The 17,968-nt window shown below is 45.5% G+C and overlaps 1 protein-coding gene across 10 annotated transcripts in view; it reads left to right on the top strand.

The window, feature by feature from the left end:
- APBA2 (amyloid beta precursor protein binding family A member 2) overlaps nt 1-17,968 on the top strand; it is a 228,795-nt gene that overhangs the window by 105,472 nt on the left and 105,355 nt on the right. For 7 of the 10 annotated variants that reach the window (XM_044980041.1, XM_044980032.1, XM_044980038.1 and 4 more), the window contains one exon: nt 16,383-17,368. In XM_044980041.1, coding sequence (XP_044835976.1) covers nt 16,421-17,368 — 948 coding nt within the window. In that variant the 5' untranslated portion in view covers nt 16,383-16,420. Of the gene's footprint in view, nt 1-86; nt 272-337; nt 605-16,382; nt 17,369-17,968 lie in introns of those variants that run through there. The other 3 variants (XM_044980042.1, XM_044980033.1, XM_044980037.1) reach the window with 2 other exon arrangements.

Below are 17,968 nucleotides of genomic sequence, written 5' to 3'. Positions count from 1 at the left end.
AAACCCCTTTGCCTGTGATGAGAAGGCAGATACTGCAGTCTGTCCCAGGAGCTGGGGCTAGAGCACGACTGGGCAGTAGCCATTCTGAGGCGAAGCGGGGAAAGCAGGGTGGGGGTTCCCCGGGGAGGGGGAAACCCAGTTAAAGGGGCACCGGGATCCTGGGAGGGACCCGGGGCCGAGAGGAAAACAGGCGGACCACCGACCAGCAGAGGGCGCTCCGGGCTGAAAAAGAGCTAATTCCCCGGAAAAACCAGCAGGAGGCGCCGCGGCGGTGAGTAGCCCGTTTACAGGAAGGTTCTGAGATAGGGCTGTAAGAAGCCAGGAGTCACTGGGAGAAGCTTCCAGAGTCCCTGGGGAGGGGAGCTTGTGGGGAAGTCTTCTAGGAAGAAGGGCCTCCAGGAAAAAAGTCCTGGGAGTTCATGCTCAGCCTCAGGCACTAAGAAGAGCTCTGCAATGCTCAGGAGTAGGAATAAAGAGCTTCAGTACAGCCTGAGAGGGGCAGAAAGCTCTTCTGTTTAGATGTTGATGTGGTGGATTCTTTAGTTGGACTTCTGTTACCCTGCATGATAACTGAGGGAATGAAATCATGCTCCACATAAATTCAGTGAGTTGGTGCAGTTTTCTTTCTCTGGCTGATTTTTATATGATATTTACTGATCCTGTGCCCATATCTTCCCTTATATATTACACGCTTGAGGGTGAGCCAGTGTTGCCAACCCAAAATTTGCAAAAATCACGTTAGTGGTTTTTTTCTTTGCCTTTTGGTTTTTGAGCCTTTAGGGGAGGGGCGGGCAAACTTTTTGGCCTGAGGGCCGCATCGGGTTTCAGAAATTGCATGGAGTGCCGGTTAAGGGAGGCTATGCCTCCCCAAACAGCCAAGCGTGTCCCGGCCCTTACCTCCTGTCTTCCCCCTCCACCCCGCTTCTCGCCCCCTGACGCCCCCCCCGGACTCCTACCCCATCCAACTCCCCCTGTTCCCTGATGCCCCCCCTCCCCCCGGGACCCCAGCCCCATCCACCCTCCCCCACTCCCTGTCCCCTGACCGCCCCCGGAAACCTCACCCCTGACTGCCCCCGTCCCCACCACCCCATCCAATCTCCCCCCCTCCTTCCTGACTGCCCCCCGGGACCCCTACACCCATTCAAACCGCCCCCATTCCCTGCCCTCTGACCGCCTCGACACCTATCCACATCTCCGCCCCTTGCCCTCTATCCAACCCCCCCACTCCCTGCCCCCTTACCGCGCTGCCTGGAGCACTGGTGGCTGGCGGCGCTACAGCCGCGCTCCCCGGCTGGAGCCAGCCATGCCACAGCGCAGCACAGCACCGGGTCAGGCCGGGCTCTGCAGCTGTGCTGCCCGGCTGCCCAGAGCATTGCGCCGGGGCGAGCTGAGGCTGCGGGGGAGGGGGAACAGCAGGGGAGGGGCCGGGGGTGAGGGTACACTCAAGGCATATTTTCTGCCACCACTGGGGCTAGAAACAGCTTTCCTTTTATTATTATTATTTTTTAGTAAGATTCTTGCCAAATACAGGATTCCAGAAGATATTGCTTTAAGAAAAGGACACTAAATATTGTGAGACTTGTGATAACCATGAATTAGCAATATTCAAGTTATAGTATGTTCAGTATGAAGTGGTTTGCCTTCTACTGTAGGTGGGGATAAGTGTTGATCACCCTCCTTCTCCCAGGCTCTCCTTTGGCATCTGAACCAATTCCAGGCCTGTTTCTAGTTCTTTTCTTATAAACAAAGTGATTTAGGACCATGCTGTTTTAGAGATTGTATCTCATTGCTTCCCACAATGTAAGTTACACACTGGATAGGCACACAACATTTGATCTTGTCTGTTGTATCTCAAAGCAACAGGAAAGAACTACTATCAATTTTGAGAGGATTTTCCCCTACCCAGGTATTTTTCAACTGAAAAAGTCAGCTTTGAATATTGGACCTACAACTAATGTTAGACTCTGTACAGAACACTAAGCAGTTACTGACAATCTAGTTATGTCCACTATGTGTTAAATGTTAATGCTGCTTCTGCACTTTGTAATGCATAGCATGCCCGCTTTCTTGGAAAGTTTGCTACATTTTTTTTATTAACACGGTTATAAGGAATGCAGAAAACCTGCAATTGTCCCCACGAACTCAGCTTTGTGAAATAGATTGCCAGCCAAATTCTTTGTAGTATCCAATAGCTGCTGGGTGCAATGGAGTGGGACAGGGGAACAGCTTGTGGCTTGCCAGTTCTGGGGCTGGTGGAACACTAGGCCTAGCGCACTTTAGAGCAGCCTAGGGGCTGCTTGGCAGCAGAATATATCTGGAGTGCAGTAGTGCTCCTGCCTGCTGCTGTGCTGGGGATGGTGTTTTATGAGCTGGTTATATCAGCTGGTGCCTTCCCCAGGGGAGCTGGGGAGACATGGCAGCCCTGTGACATTACAGCAGTGCAAAGGGGCCAAATTGAACAAGAGAATCTGGCTCTATGTTTGCCAGAGGGTACATACCCCTAAACCTTGAATATTAGGATGAAACATAATTGAAAGTGAAACTTTTTTAGCCTTGTCTATATTTTGTTTTAAATCCTTCTCCAAATTTAGATCAAAATCTAACAATGAATACAAAGCAAATTTTATTCTGACTGGGTGAAGTTGGAAAATGAGCTTTTACTCAGTGGCAAATTGACATTGTTACAGAGTTTGATTGTTCTACATGGTGGGTAGTGGTTTCGGCTGTTTCTAGTGCTGGATTGATAACTCTACTTCCAACACTGATAAGAAAACACAAATTCCAAAGTAAGAAGAACTACTCATTTAATATACAGTGCCATCACACTTTGTTTAAGAATACAGAAATAATGTGAGAAAGTGCTTTGAATTGAATACTGTGAGACTTATGTCAAAATCGACTATAATCCCTTTGAGTTTTAGAGATCTCTGAGTGCCCTAATAAATTGCATGCTTGGAATCTAGACTTGGTGGAGATTCAACACTTCATAGAAACAAAAATTACTATGGAAACATGAAAAGTTTCTTAACATGTTCACTTTCTTTGGAGGCAGGAAGGGAGATAAGAAGTGCCTTGTTTCAGCAGCCCCTTTTGACCAATTAAAAATGGCATTAGCGTTTTTTTGACGAAAACCTCATCCACTTCATGACCAGATGGATTATCCCCTTGATGTAGGAAAAACATTGAAGAAAGAAACAGGAATCCTCAGATTGCCAGCAAAATATTGAAGGACCCTGTAGTAATAAAAGAAGGGAAAAAATTACATGTCAGCTGAGAAAAGATCATTTAAAAGAGCTTTAGAGGGTATTATCTATGATAGTGACTAGCAGTATAATTTTATTTAGTGTATTGCCCATTAGAAGCGGTTACCATCTTTTCTGTTTTTAATCATGTTTATTGTAATAAATCAATATTACAGCATAAACTGATGCTGTAGTTACTTAATTTAATTGTAACATTCAGTAACAATTTAAGTATTACCAAGATTGGTGTCTGATTGCTTTTCTGATCAATAGTGTTTTGAAGCTGCTGTAACCTTCTATGTTCTTTTTACCAAGATGAGCAAGTTCACTTCTTGTGCCAGCAGCATCTGTGGCATATACAGTATTCCATTCTTTCAGTTTAGTAATTAGCATTACATTTATAAAGACATTGTTTCCACTTACATCTTCTAGGCAACATGGGGAGGCAGTTAGCGGACAGGAGACTAAGGTGGAAGTCAAACATGGGTTCTCTTCCCAGGTCTGCGACTGACCTTGCCTTGGCTGTGTTTCCCCTCTCACCATTTGTCTGTCTAGACCTGTAAACTCATTCAGGCTGTATTTCAGCTTGCCACTTTCAGTTCACAGGAAAGTTGGTAACTTTGTGCATGTTACAATTCATATGGATTTGCACCACCTGAGTTTTGGGAAGGCAAATGAACCCTAAAACTACGTGAATCATAGGGACTTTAACCGAAATCCAGACAGAAGTCAGTGAATTGACCTGGGTAATGCAGTATTTCAGATGAAAATGACTCTATCTGAAACTATTTGTCAAGGAAAGGGTTCCCTCAAAAATTATCCCAAATTCCCTATAAACTGGGCTTAAGTTGGCTTTCAAAGGGTTATTAGAGCCCTGCATGAATATCAAATTTGTATCCACGGATATAAAGCGGATATCTGCGGAGCTGCAGGGCTTTACCAGGAACCATGCTGGGCTGCTGCTTGCCCGGGCAGCTCCTCTGGACTGGCTGTACTGCCCCTAGCCCTGCTCACTGGGGCGGGCACCAGGCTCACCAGCAGCTGTCCCTGGTTGCGCTAGTGTGTGCAAGCGGTTCGCACGCTCCCAGACAGGAATCCCTTCCACACAGCGGTCTGCATCTCCTTTCGCCGCTGCAGTTCAGGGTAGAGCCTTGCAGCTCTGTGGATATCCACTTTATATCCATGGTTATCTGCATCCACGGGTACAAATTTTGTATCTACACAGGGCTCTACACATGGGATCATTTGAGGACTTTAAAATATATATTTTTTTTAGCTTCTAGCATTTTCTAAACAACAAACTTGATGGGGAAAAATTATCAGAAAACTGAATAAAAGTTAAAGTGAACCTAGTAAATATGTATATTGCAATCATATTTGCTGTTCAGAAAGTTTAAACTTCATTTGATACAGGTAAAAACCAAAATATCCTCTCAACATTAGTTGAAATCTTACAGATATGATGGTTGTTGTTAAAATATTTACAAGAAATTAATGTAGTTTACTATTTGTATTTCTTTATGGCTTACAGCAGGGGTAGTCAATTATTTTGGTCAAGGTTCAGTCTCTAGAGAAAATAATAATATTATTACTATTTTATTAAGTAAATAAAAAGATTTTGGGGTCCATTCAAAAGGGTCTGGCAGTCCGATTTGGCCCACAGTCTGCCTATTGACTACCCCGGCCTAGAGGCTCTAACAAAGATCAGGGCCTCATTGTGCTAGGCACTGTACAAACTCATCATAGGACTGTCTTTCTTGTGTACTTAGTTAGCAGAGCTCTTCAGGGAAGAGAGAAAGGGTGGGAGGGCAAACTGAGTCACAGAGGTGGGAAGTGACTTGGCCAACAGCTCAGTGTAATCGAACCTAGGTCACCTGCCTCCAGGGCTAGTATCCATCTGTCGTTTTGCAATATTTGTAGAGTTTCCATTGCTGCAGAGATCCGCTGTGCAACAGAACTGATGTAGTTCCACTGTGTCAGGGGAAAGCTGGCCATAAGTAGCTGTGCAGGGTGTGAGCACCTTCTGAATGGTTCAGAACCTCTTGCATATAGGAAGCAGGGGATCCACTGCTCTGAATTCTCTCATTCTCCCTCATCCAGCAGAGGGCCACCTACATGCATTGGCTACTTCAGCCATTGAACAAAAGTGACCTCCATGGATTACTCCTCATGTGTGGCATGACCAGTTGGACCTAGCACTCAGCCTGTTGCTTCCAATGGGCTCTAGGATCCGGATATTGGCTTATAGGAAGTGTCGGGCAGCAAATGTAAAGATTTCAGTAGCAGCCCCGTATGTGAGTGCAGTCATCACTGTGCTTTGCTGCAGTGGGGAAAGGCACAATTCTTCCCATAAAAATGAAAGCAACGAAGAAGATGGATATTGTAATACAGTAACTCCTCACTTAAAATTCTTCAGGTTAATGTTGTTTCATTGTTATGTTGCTGATCAATTAGGGAACATGCTTGTTTAAAGTTGTGCAGTGCTCCCTTATCATGTTGTTTGACAGCTGCCTGGTTTGTCCACTGCTTGCAGAAAGAGCAGCCCGTTGGAGCTAGCTGGTGGGGGCTTGGAACCAGGGTGGACCAGCAACCGCCCTATCAGTTCCCCTAAGTTCCCTGTGTGGCAGCCGCCCAGCAGGCTATCAACTGCTGGGCAGCTCAGCTGTCCCTCCCCCCACTGCTGTGTGCTGCTCCTGCCCTCTGCCTTGGAGCTGCTCCTGGGAGCCTCCTGCTTGCTGTGCGGGGTGGGGAGGAAGAGAGGTGTTAATGTCAGGGTGTCCCTCTCCCCCCGCTCCTGTATCCCCATCTCCTGTACCTTATCTCCACAAGGGGAGGGACACTACAGGGCTCAAGACTGCTGGCAGCAGTGGCTGTCTGTTTGCTAATGTACTTAGAGTGGGGTCAGCGTACTTAAAGGGGCAATGTGCCCCTTAAAGGGGCGTCTGTCTCTCTCTCTCACACAGGGTGTGTGTCTCTGTCTCTCTCTCTGCCATGCTGTCTCCCCTCCCTCCATTTGTGCTGCCTTGTAGAGTGTGAGGCTACATTAACAACAATGTGTTAATCCTTGAGGGCTCAGCCAAGTGCTACATTTAGCAGTAAGGCATTCCCTGGGAAATATCCCACCCTCTGACTTCACCACCTCAACCAAGCTTCACAATCATCATTGCTTTGTTTGTTTGTTTAAAACTTATACTGTGTATATGTGTGTGTGTGTATGTATGTGTATATATATAAAAGTCTTTTTTTGTCTGGTGACATTTTTTTCCTGGAACCTAACCCCCCCCCCCTTTACATTAATTCTTATGGGGAAATTGGATTCGCTTAACATTTTGCTTAAAGTAGCATTTTTCAGGAACATAAGTACAACGTTAAGCAAGGAGTTACTGTTCTCAGATTTTAAACGATGGCGCAAGAACTGCAGAGCAGAAACACTGTTCTTATATTCCCATATAAAACAAGGCATAGATTAAACGGGGTTGTATTTACAGAATAGAATATCACTACAAGGTAGATTGTTCTACTCTTACTCCCTTAAGTCGATTCAAAATGCTGCTACCAGCTGTTGTTATCTTCCTGGCTCATTGCTCTGATTGGTTCACTCCCTGTCCATTCCACATCAAACACGAGCTCCCTGGGCCAGATTTTCAACTCTATTTATTTGCCAAAAGCTACAGCTAAGTATCTGGTGCAATTTTCGGAAGGGCCTAAGCAGGTTAGATGCCTAGTCCAGTTGAAATCAATGGAAGTTAGGTGCTTAACCTGCTTAGGAAATCTGTACATTAATACAAGGATTTGATGGCAAAGCCTAGTTAAAAATAGCATGGAGTACAAGTAAACAGTGGGAGGCATGGTGTGAATGGCTAGACAGAAGTAGCGGCAGATTGACTAGAGCAGGTCTTCCTCAGAAGCATTTGAGTCATTCCTTGTAGAGGACTAGATAGAATTATGATGCCAATTAAATCAGATGATAATGAGATTAAACTAGCTAGAGACATAAAGGGTAACAAGAAAACATTCTACAAATACATTAGAAGCAAGAGGAAGACCAAGGACAGGGTAGCCCATTACTCAATGACGGGGGAAAAAAAACAATAATAGAAAATGTGTGAATGGCATAAGTGCAAAATGACTCTTTTGTTCAATTTTCATCAAAAAGTTTAGCAGCGATTGGATGTCTAATATAGCGAACACCAGTGAAAATGAGGTAGGATTTGAGGCGAAAGTAGGGGCAGAACAAGTTAAAAATTACGTAAATAAGTTAGATGTCTTCAAGTCAGTAGGGCCCGATGAAGTACAACCTAGAATACTCAAGGAGCTGACTGAGGAGATATCTGAGTCATTAGTGATTATCTTCAAAAACTCATGGAAGACGGGAGAGAATCCAGAGGACTGGAAAGGGGCAAATATAGTGCCCATCTATAAAAAGAGAAATAAGGACAACCTGGGGAATTAAAGACCAGTCAGTTTAACTTGAGTACCTGGAAAGATAATAGAGCAAATAATTAAGCAATCCATTTGCAAACACCTAGAAGATAATAAGGTGATAAGTAACAGCATGTATTTGCAAGAATAAATTGTGTCAAACCAACCTAATAGCTTTCTTTGACATGGTAACAAGCCTTATGAGTTGGGGTGGGGGAGCAGTAGATGTGTTATATCTTGACTTTAGTAAGGGGATGTCTACACTGGTAAAGTTACAGCACTGGCAGTTACAGCGCCGCTTAGAGAGCGCTGAAGGGAAACCGCTGTTGTGTGTTCACACTGACAGCTGCCTATGCAATAGCGTGTTCGCACTTGTGGCACCTGCAGCGCTATTTGGAGCAGTGCACTCTGGGCAGTTATCCCACAGAGCATCTCTTTCTCTTTTGCCACTAAGAGTTGTGGCAAGGCGGAGGAGGTCGTGGGGCATCCTGGGTCTTGTCCCAATGCCCCATGATCTATTGCTTCACATCCCAGCAATCCCTGTGCTTCTGTCCGCATTTGGTACCATCTTTCAGCGGTTTGTTTACCGCCCTGCCTCTTTCAGGCTGCAGGAATGGATTCCGAACTGCTGAGCAGCATGCTGCTCGCTCTTACCAACGCGTCATGAGTGGCAGTGGAGTTATTCCTTAAACTACAAAGGCAAGAGGAGTGCAAAATTGATCTTGCTACGCGAAGTAGCTATGACACAAGATTGCTTGTGGCATCACGGAGGTGCTGATCACAATGGAATGGCGCTTTTGGGCTCAGGAAACAAGCACTGAGTGGTGGGATCACATCATGATGCACAACTGGGATGAAAAGCAGTGGCTGCAGAACTTTTGCATGAGAAAAGCCACATTCATGGGACTGTGTGATGAGCTCACCCCAGCCCTGCGGAGCAAGGACATGAGAATGAGAGCTGCCCTGTCGCTGGAGAAGCGCATGGCGATTGCACTATGGAAGCTGGCTACTCCAGACTGCTACCGGTCAGTTGCTAACCAGTTTGGAGAAGGAAAGTCAACCATTGGAGTCGTGTTGATGGAACTGTGCAGGACCATTAATTGCATCCTGCTCCAAAAGACCGTGACTCTGGGCAACGTGCGTGACATAGTGAATGGCTTTGCACAAATGGGCTTCCCTAACTGCGGAGTGCCGATAGATGGCACGCACATTCCAATTCTGGCACCGGATCACTTAGTCACTGAGTACATTAATCGCAAGGGGTATTTTTCAATGGTTCTCCAGGCGCTTGTGGATCACCTTGGGCATTTCACGGACATTGAGGCAGGCTGGTCCAGAAAGGTGCATGACGCATGCATCTTTCAGAACACTGGCCTGTTCAAGAAGCTGCAAGCAGGGACTTTCTTCCCAGACCAGAAGATCACCATAGGGGAAGTCGAAATGCCCATTGTGATCCTGGGAGACCCTGCCTACCCCTTAATGCCATGGCTTATGAAGTCCTACATGGGGCAATTCGACTGCAGCAAGGAGCAGTTCAGCAACAGGCTGAGCAAGTGCAGAATGACTGTTGAGTCTGCATTTGGCCGTTTAAAAGGCTGGTGATACCTGTATGGGAAGCTGGACATGGCCGATGACAATATTCCTATGCTTATAGCCATGTATTGTAAGCTCCATAATATTTTTGAAGGGAAGGGTGAAAGCTTCACTTAGGGCTGGACCGCAGAGGCTCAGTGCCTGGAGGCTGAGTTTGAACAGCCAGACCAGGGCTATTTGAGTGGTACAGCGCGGGACCATAAGGATCAGGGATGCCTTGAGGCAGCAATTTGAAGCTGAAAGCCACTAATATTTGCTGCTATGCTCGGGATTGCAGTGCTTGTAATGCTAGGAGGTTACTGGTGCACATGATGCAATAAAGGGGTTTAACATAATTGCATGTTGCTTTGTAGTGCTCTTTTTGCTTTCACTTAATAGAATAAAGATTGCTTTCAAACCAACACAATTCTTTTATTAAAAGACAACAACCAGAGGAGAGAGTCAAATGACAAAAATACATCAGGGAGGGGTGGGAGAAAAGGGAAGGTCTCCAGAGGAGGAGGGGTCCCGGGATGGCTACAGATTTGTGTATGTCCAGGGATCATACCCAAACTTCAGCAGGGCCAAACTGCAGAGGGATGGGTGTTGAGTGCAGTGGGTAGTAGGAGTTCACATGGCTGGACTGTGAGGAGGGAGGAGTGGAATGCTGCGGGTAGAGAGTGGAGCCAGGAGGTTGATAAGTGTGTTGGCGGTGTTGGGGGGGGGACGGACGCATGGGAAAAAAGTTTTGTGACAGCAGCCATAAGGGAGGGCAGGCGTGGAGATGCTTGGTTTGAAGAGCTAGTATCACCTGGGGTGTGTCTACTTGGCACTCCATAATGTTTAAGAGTCACTCCATGGCTTCTTTCTGGTATGCCGCGTTCTCGCTGTCCCGCCACTCCTTCAGTTCCTGTTTCTCAGTGGCAGAGTGCATCATAACCTCACGGAGAAAGTCCTCCTTAGGTCTTCGTGGCTGCTTTCTAATTCTATGCAGCTGTTCTGCTGCCGATAAGGGAGCTGGGCTCCCAGGGTCATCTCTGTGAAGTTTAAATGCAACATTTTACAGAAGCAGTATTGTTTGCATCATAGACAACACTGATTCAGTGCTTTAAAACACAGCCAGTACTCTCACACCTGTCACTAACTGGCTGACCCCAGGCAATCACACATGAGCTACAAGACCCCCAAAATGGTGAGTAGCCGCAGGGGCAGGGTAAATCACTCTTCCCGGGCCCTGCTGTACACTGGGCACGTGGCTCTTGGGGAGAGCCAACACTGTACAGGGGGCTTGATAATCATTCCTGTCCCCACACTTTTCACAGGATGTGATCAGTATGGAAGTATTTTCAGGAATGGGAAAATTACCGTTAATGGGGCAAAAAACAAAGCAGCTGTGTCGAGGAACCTGCAGCAGCGGATTGTCCAGTATCTCCATTAGAGTTTCCTGGAGATCTCTGCGGGAGATTCCTGTGAAGTGAGGGAGTCTATCAACAGCCTGTTCTACTGCTCAGACTAGGCATGTGGTGGGAGACAAGTCTGCTTTCTGCAACTCTCCTACCCTCAACAAATTGCTTCAGCAATTCCCAAAATCAGATCCACTTACCAGGGGCCTCCTCTCCTGTTTGCTTTGCCAAGATCCAACTGCTGTGACTGGCTAGGCTCCTTCGGGGTAGAAAAGAGCTCCTGACTGCATGCATCTCTGGCTTCCTAACCATCCTCTGCCTCTGGATCCCCCTCCCGCTCTTCGTCCAAGATTTCCTCCTCCTCGCTCGGTCCACTCTCGACTGGCACGTGAGCCAATGAAGTATCCACAGGGGCCTTCGCCATGGAGGTGGGGTCACTACCGAGTATCGTGTCCAACTCTTTGTAGATCCGGCAGCTCGTGGGTGCAGTACCGGAGTGGCGGTTTGCCTCCCGTGCCTTCTGGTAGGCGTTCTGTAGCTCCTTCACTTTGACCCTACATTGCAATGTGTCTCGGTCATGGCCCCTTTCTATCCTGTATTGTGAAATCTGTCCGTAGGTATCATAATTCCTATGGTTGGAGTGCAGCTGTGACTGCACAGCCTCCTCTCCCCAAATGCCGATGAGGTCCAGCAGCTCAGCATTGCTCCAAGCGTGGGATTGCCTGGTGCATGGAGCAGGCATGGTGACCTGGAAAGATGTGCTGAAACCACTGCATGCATCATCGAGCAAACAGGAAGGGGACTTTCAAATTTGCAAAGGAATGTATGGGGTGGGGATGATGATTACTGCCCTGCCCTCAGGTGACCAGAGTTCAAACCGATGACTAGAGAGGTGAGAACAGGCATTGTGGGACACCTCCCGGAGGCCAGACACAGCGCTGTAATCGCCACGGTGTCTACACTGGCACCACAGCACTGTAGCCCCGGCGCAGAAAGCTGTATGCCTCTCTGGTGTGGACTCCAACTCACGCCTAGCCACTTACCCGTGGCTCTTCCCAGGGAAACCAGAACTAAAAGGGCGTCAGGCGTGTCTGGCAGCAAAAGGTCCGGATCCAGCATGCTACTCACCCCGACACAGTGCCCCTGGACAGTCCTCCACCGGAAACCCAAATAGAGATTTAAAAGGTCTCTCACCTTTCAGATGCCAGCTGGGTCCGGTGGGGAATGGTCCGTGGCTCCCCAGTCCGGTGGGTAGTCTGTGGATCTGAGTCAAACAGCACCAAGATTGTCTTGGAAAAACGACTACACATTGTGTTTGGATCAGAACCGCCTGAAGCCCCTTTATTACGAGCATGCAAGGGGGGTACCAGCGAACCGGCATTCCCCCCGAATACAAATTTTTCAACAGCTTATATAGCATAAAACCACAATTAGTAATACATACTTCCTTGTTAACATTTTTACCATAATTGGAATACATTTTCCATAAAAGGGAAAACAGCACCAGCCAGCTTTCCTGTTATTCACAATTTGCCCTTTGCAGTTATAAACTTCCTCTAACACTAGCAGTGGGCAGTTATATTTCGCAAACCTAGTGATTACAGATAGTTCTGCTTTTGTACTTCTCCTTTATTCGGTCTCCAATAACCCGTCCCCCGTCCCGCCACCCTTTTCTGCCCTCTGGCCACCCATAAAGTTAACTTTATCAAAGTGTAGGCCTGAGCCAATTTTTTTCTCCTACTACAGCTAGAACCCACTTCATTGGATGCATGAAATGAAAAATACAGGAGCAGGTATAAATACATAAAAGGATGGGGGTTGCTTTACCAAGTGTGAGGTCAGTCTAACGAGATAAATCAATTAACAGCAGGATACCAAGGGAAGAAAAATAACCTTTGAAGTGGTAAGAGAGTGGCCCATCACAGACAGTTGACAAGAAGGTGTGAGTAACAGTAGGGAGAAATTAGTATTGGGGAAATTGTTTAGGTTTTGTAATGACCCAACCACTCCCAGTCTTTATTTAGGCCTAATCCGATGGTATCCAGTTTGCAAATTAATTCCAGTTCTGCAGCTCTGGATTTGGTACCTATAACATAAAATATGCTATGACTTGGGAATTTTTATGACATGTTTGATAACTCATTCCTGACTATTCCTCAACTGACTTATCATGCCTGCTTGCTTGCAGATATAAATGCTGTACATGACCTAAACAATCAATTTTTTTAGATATATAGTGCCAGCTGTCTTCAATATTTTTTTTTCCTGTGACACTTCTCATGTTTTTTAAGAATTTTCCATTCATGCAGCTGCTGTTTCTATGCAGTTTTCTTGTTGCTATGTGTGTGCACATGTGCTTATACGATTAGTTAACTAGACATGATCGTGTTGGTGACTGAAATATCTCTGTGGTAAAAGGCATAATTTCAGAAGTAGGTGTGATGATGATCTAAATGAAATTAACTCTAAACAGGTGAAGAGCAGCAAGATTCACTTCACCTGGTTTAATCAAGTCCATCAGCTTGAGACAACAATGAGGTGTGTAGTGGGGCTGAGATGGGCAACAACAGAGAACGGCCTCTTTTAGCATAAGCCTGATATGAGAATGATGTAAGGTAGCTAGACACTTCAAGTCTAATAGTTTAACCCTGGTGCCATACACATCTAGTGTTATCCACTTTCCTCTTGCCCTTACCAGATATGTCAAAATGATACGCCGCTTACGTAAACAAATTCTGTCGTATGTTGTTGAAATCAGTATTTAGACAAGTAAAATATTTAGTTAAATGTGAACAGGCACTAGTGGAAGTAATTAATGTGTCTGTTTATAACTGTCTGATTTTTCCCCCCCTTGTGTATAGGTTTAATTGTTTGAAAACAAATTTGGCTTTCAACGCTACTTGGATCCTGTTTGATACAAATTCAGGTGGTGGGTCTCAGTAAACACCAACTTATTGATATTGCTCTGGTTTTATGAAGGTGCTTTAGTTTTTTTCTATGGGGAAAAAAAGAAGCAGTGAGTTATGTTTAGTTAGTGCCTTATCCCACTCCCAAATTAATGGACTCCTCCCCCCCAGCTTCAATGGGAGCTTGGTCTGATCTTAAGTGAATACGGTATGATTGAAGAAATGCCTACTTTATCTGTTGAAAAGATAATAATTGCTTTATTGCTGAGGGTCATTCCATGACTAATTACTGGGAAAAGGATTTGAGAGAGGGAAACCCTATGTTTGAATCATAGAATCATAGACTTTAAGGTCAGAAGGGACCATTATGTGAGCAAGACTCACCAGCCAGACACCCAGGAAAGAATTCTCTGTAGTAGCTCAGATCCCACCTCATCTAACATCCCATCACAGACCATTGGGCATATTTACCGCTAGTAGTCAAAGACTAATTAATTGCCAAAATTAGGCTATCCCATTATACCATCCCCTCCATAAACTTATCAAACTTAGTCTTGAAGCCAGATTATGTCTTTTGCCCCCACTACTCCCCTTGGAAGGCTGTTCCAGAATTTCACTCCGATGGTTAGAAACCCTCATCTAATTTCAAGTCTAAACTTCCCGATAGCCAGTTTATATCCATTTGTTCTTGTGTCCACATTGGTACTGAGTTTAAGTAATTCCTCTCCCTCCCTTAAATAATTCCATCTCCTCTCAGATTTCTTTTGGTTAGGCTAAACAAGCCAAGCTCTTTGAGTCTCCTTTCATATAGCAGGTTTTCCATTCCTTGGATCATCCTAGTAGCCCTTCTCTGAACCTGTTCCAGTTTGAATTCATCCTTCTTAAACATGGGAGACCAGAACTGCACACAGTATTCCAGAGGAGGTCTCATCAGTGCCTTGTATAACGGTACTAACACCTCCTTATCTCTACTGGTAATACCTCGCCTGATTTATCCCAAGACTGCATTAGCTTTTTTCACAGCCATATCACATTGGCAGCTCATAGTCATCCTGTGATCAACCAATACTCCAAGGTCCGTCCTTCCTTCTCCTCTGTTACTTCCAACTGATGCCTCCCCAGCTTATAACAATAGTTCTTGTTGTTAATCCCTAAATAGGTGACCTTGCACTTTTCACTTAAATTTCATCCTATTTGAAGCTTGGGATTAATTTTTAAGATTGATTTAAGCATTCCTGAGGCATATTCATCAACACAGTACTGGCATATATTTAACACATAATTGTAGGGCTTTCTGTTGTCTCTTCCTTTCAGTTTCGAAGAGATTATTTTTAAAATGTTGGTTGCCTAATATTAACAATATTTTTAAAATACAAATGTGTATATGAATATAGCTTAAAAACCCTATAAACCTGTGTATCCCTCTTGCAAATACAATAGAATTCAATAAATATACAAGTCAGTTTCCTACATTACTTCTGGGGAATTCTGCTCCAAAAATTAAAAAAAAAATCTGTGCACCATATTTTATTTGCCAAAATAACACAATATAATCATGCTAGTTTGAATTATTTTGGTAATTTATTTCAAAATACCTGTCAGCATGTAACAATACAGACAACAAAAGATTCAGAAAATGTTTTTTTGACAAATAGATTCCTTATTAGGCATATTAATACAGACCTTGGAGTAATAATTCATTTAAACTACAATACAGAAACTTATTTCCTGCAATGCTCAGAAGCAGTGCAAAGGCTTGGGGAGTTAGGGGTAATGGAGGAGCTGCAGGAGAGGGAAGGAGCCTGGGAGTGAACCTGGAAGATTGTTGGGTGTGGGTGGGAATAGTATGGAATAGTTTTTTGCAGGGGGAGGGATTGTTAGAGTTGGGGAGCCTCCCCCATGCAGACCGTACCTGATCCCCTAGCCTCTCCCATTCAGTCAGGCACATCTGTCCCTATGTTTCCCTGCAGCCCCCTTCCTCCTGTCCCCATGTGGCCTGGCAGCCCCACTCTCATTCAGCCCTTGGATCAGTGTTGCCACCCCATTAGCTCCTGTGCCCATGCCCCACTCTGTTCCTCCCACTAACCCTTCTGAAACCCAGTTTGTGTAACCCCCCCCCCAGCAGCCCTGTATGCCCCAATCTGTCCGTCTCCCCCATATTCTGTGCCTCATCACCTAGCCCTGCTGTGAGGAAAGCCGCCTCTTACCCCCATGTGAGTCCAGCTGCTCTCTCTTCTGGTGCCACAGCAGCACCTGGTGGACAAAATGTATAATTGCAGCATCTCTCCAGCAGAATGTATGTTCTGCGGGGGACATGAATTGTGTTGAATGCATGTTCTGCGGGGAACAGTGCTACAGAATTCCCCTCAGAGTACCATATATAAATACTCTCACAGAACCATCACCACCCTCAGAGAACAAATGGTGTTGAAATTACTCATTATCTTCCACATAGAAAAGATACTGTACAGGAAAAGTCTGATACAGAGTTGCAGAATTACCTGTCTAGGTGAAGATGTTACCTTCTTTTGAGTTTCATGACTTCTATAACTGTTTTCATCACTGGTTTTCTCTTATTTTATGTTGTTACTGTTTATGTATATACTAATGGGCCAGATTCTGATCATTGTTACACCTGTGTGCATACAGCACAACTGCATTGACTTAACCTTTGACTACATTGAGTATAGTTTTGATGGTATAGTTTAGGAGACTGTGTGGTTTTTTTTGTTTTTTTTTAAGTAGCTGTTTTATACCAAATTAAAAGTACCAGTTTCATTGTTTCCCATTAGCTTCACTCTGATCCCTGCTGATGACCTTTTTCTTCTTCCTTACAGTAATTGCTTAGAAATGATTGTCACCTAAGAAGTCGGCTATGGCAAACAGGAAACGTCAAAGCACTACAACCAGCATGCTGGATCACAGGGTGATACCTTGCCCTACTTCATCTCACCACAGGGAGCCTGAAAGTGAGGAAAATGACCTGCCTAGTGAAGATTACATAGCAAAGGAGGGAGACCTAACAGCTATCAGAGAAGGTAGTCCTACCCCTGTGGAACATGAGTGCAATGATAACAGTGGCGATGGCGATTCCAGCTCTGATTATGTGAATAATACCTCTGAAGAGGAGGACTATGATGAAGGCTTGCCAGAGGAAGAGGAAGGGATCACATACTATATTAGGTATTGTCCAGAGGATGACAGTTATCTGGAAGGAATGGACTGCAATGGGGAAGAGTATGTTCCTCATGAAGAACACCAAGTTGAAACTGATGAATGTCAAGAAGCTGTGGAAGAAGAATGGACAGAAGCTAGCATCCAGCACAATGATGAAAGTGAAGTGACAGAAGGGCAAGACTACCAAGATAACTGTGTTCAGATTTTGGAGGATGAAGTATCTTCTCTGGAGATTCAAGACCAAGAAGAAAACATACAATACTGTCAAAATGAAGAAAGCTATCAGGACTATTATCCACCAGAAGCTAATGGAAACAGTCATGGGATGTCGCCCTACCTTTCGAGGAAAGAAGATGCTGAGTTGGAAGAGCAGGAAGAAGACATTGATCAGATTGTAGCTGAGATTAAAATGAGCATGAGTATGAGCAGCATTAACAGCACAACAGAAATGAGCCCTGAGCATGTCGGGACTGAAAATGTGCAAAATGACTATAAGGAGACTTGTCCAAAAGGTGATGTTGGTCATGAAGGGAGGCCAAAATCACTGAATATTCCGCCTGCTTCAAAGCATGTTGGAGATATGCCTAGAGGTTTTAAAACAAAGTCAAGAACTCCAGAAGACAGACAGAAATGGCCGCAAGAACAGGTACGAGGCTCTATTTTTTAATAAGAAAACTATTTATCATGTAGATCAGAGGTTCTCAAACTGTGATCTGCGAGATCCATTCAGGAGGTCCAGGGATAGTTCCCTCTAAGGTTTGCGCCTGGGCGGCTGCACATGAGAAAATGAAGGGCCACCCACCTAATTAGCGGAGCTGCACGGGCCTGGCTCCACTAATTAGGTGTCTGGACCCTGGAGAAGATGCACATGTAAGGTGAGATGGTGGCCTTGGGGAGAATAGGGGGTAGGTGGGAGGGGCCAGTGGAGTGAGAAGAGGGGGTGGGGGGGATTTGGACTATGCAGGGCTGCGGCGGCCATAGCAAGAGGCGACTTTCTCCAGCTCCATGGGTGAGACGGTGTTCCTTCCCAGCCTCAGCTCTGTGGCTTCTGTGGCGGCAGAGATACCCCCCTCTCCTTCCCAGCCCCAGCTCAGGGGCTGCCGTGGTGGGGGAGAGAGGGAGAGACCTCCCTCCATCCCATCCGCAGCTCGGGGGCTGCTGCGGCATGGGGGAGAGGGCACATCCATCGCATTAGAAAGGTAAGACTACTGATATTAAAATACGAGTTGTGTGCTTTTATTTGTAG

The sequence above is a fragment of the Mauremys mutica genome, chromosome 11, assembly GCF_020497125.1.
Source record: "Mauremys mutica isolate MM-2020 ecotype Southern chromosome 11, ASM2049712v1, whole genome shotgun sequence".
Classification (NCBI taxonomy): domain Eukaryota; kingdom Metazoa; phylum Chordata; order Testudines; family Geoemydidae; genus Mauremys; species Mauremys mutica.
This window is presented reverse-complemented; position numbering and strand designations above follow the sequence as displayed.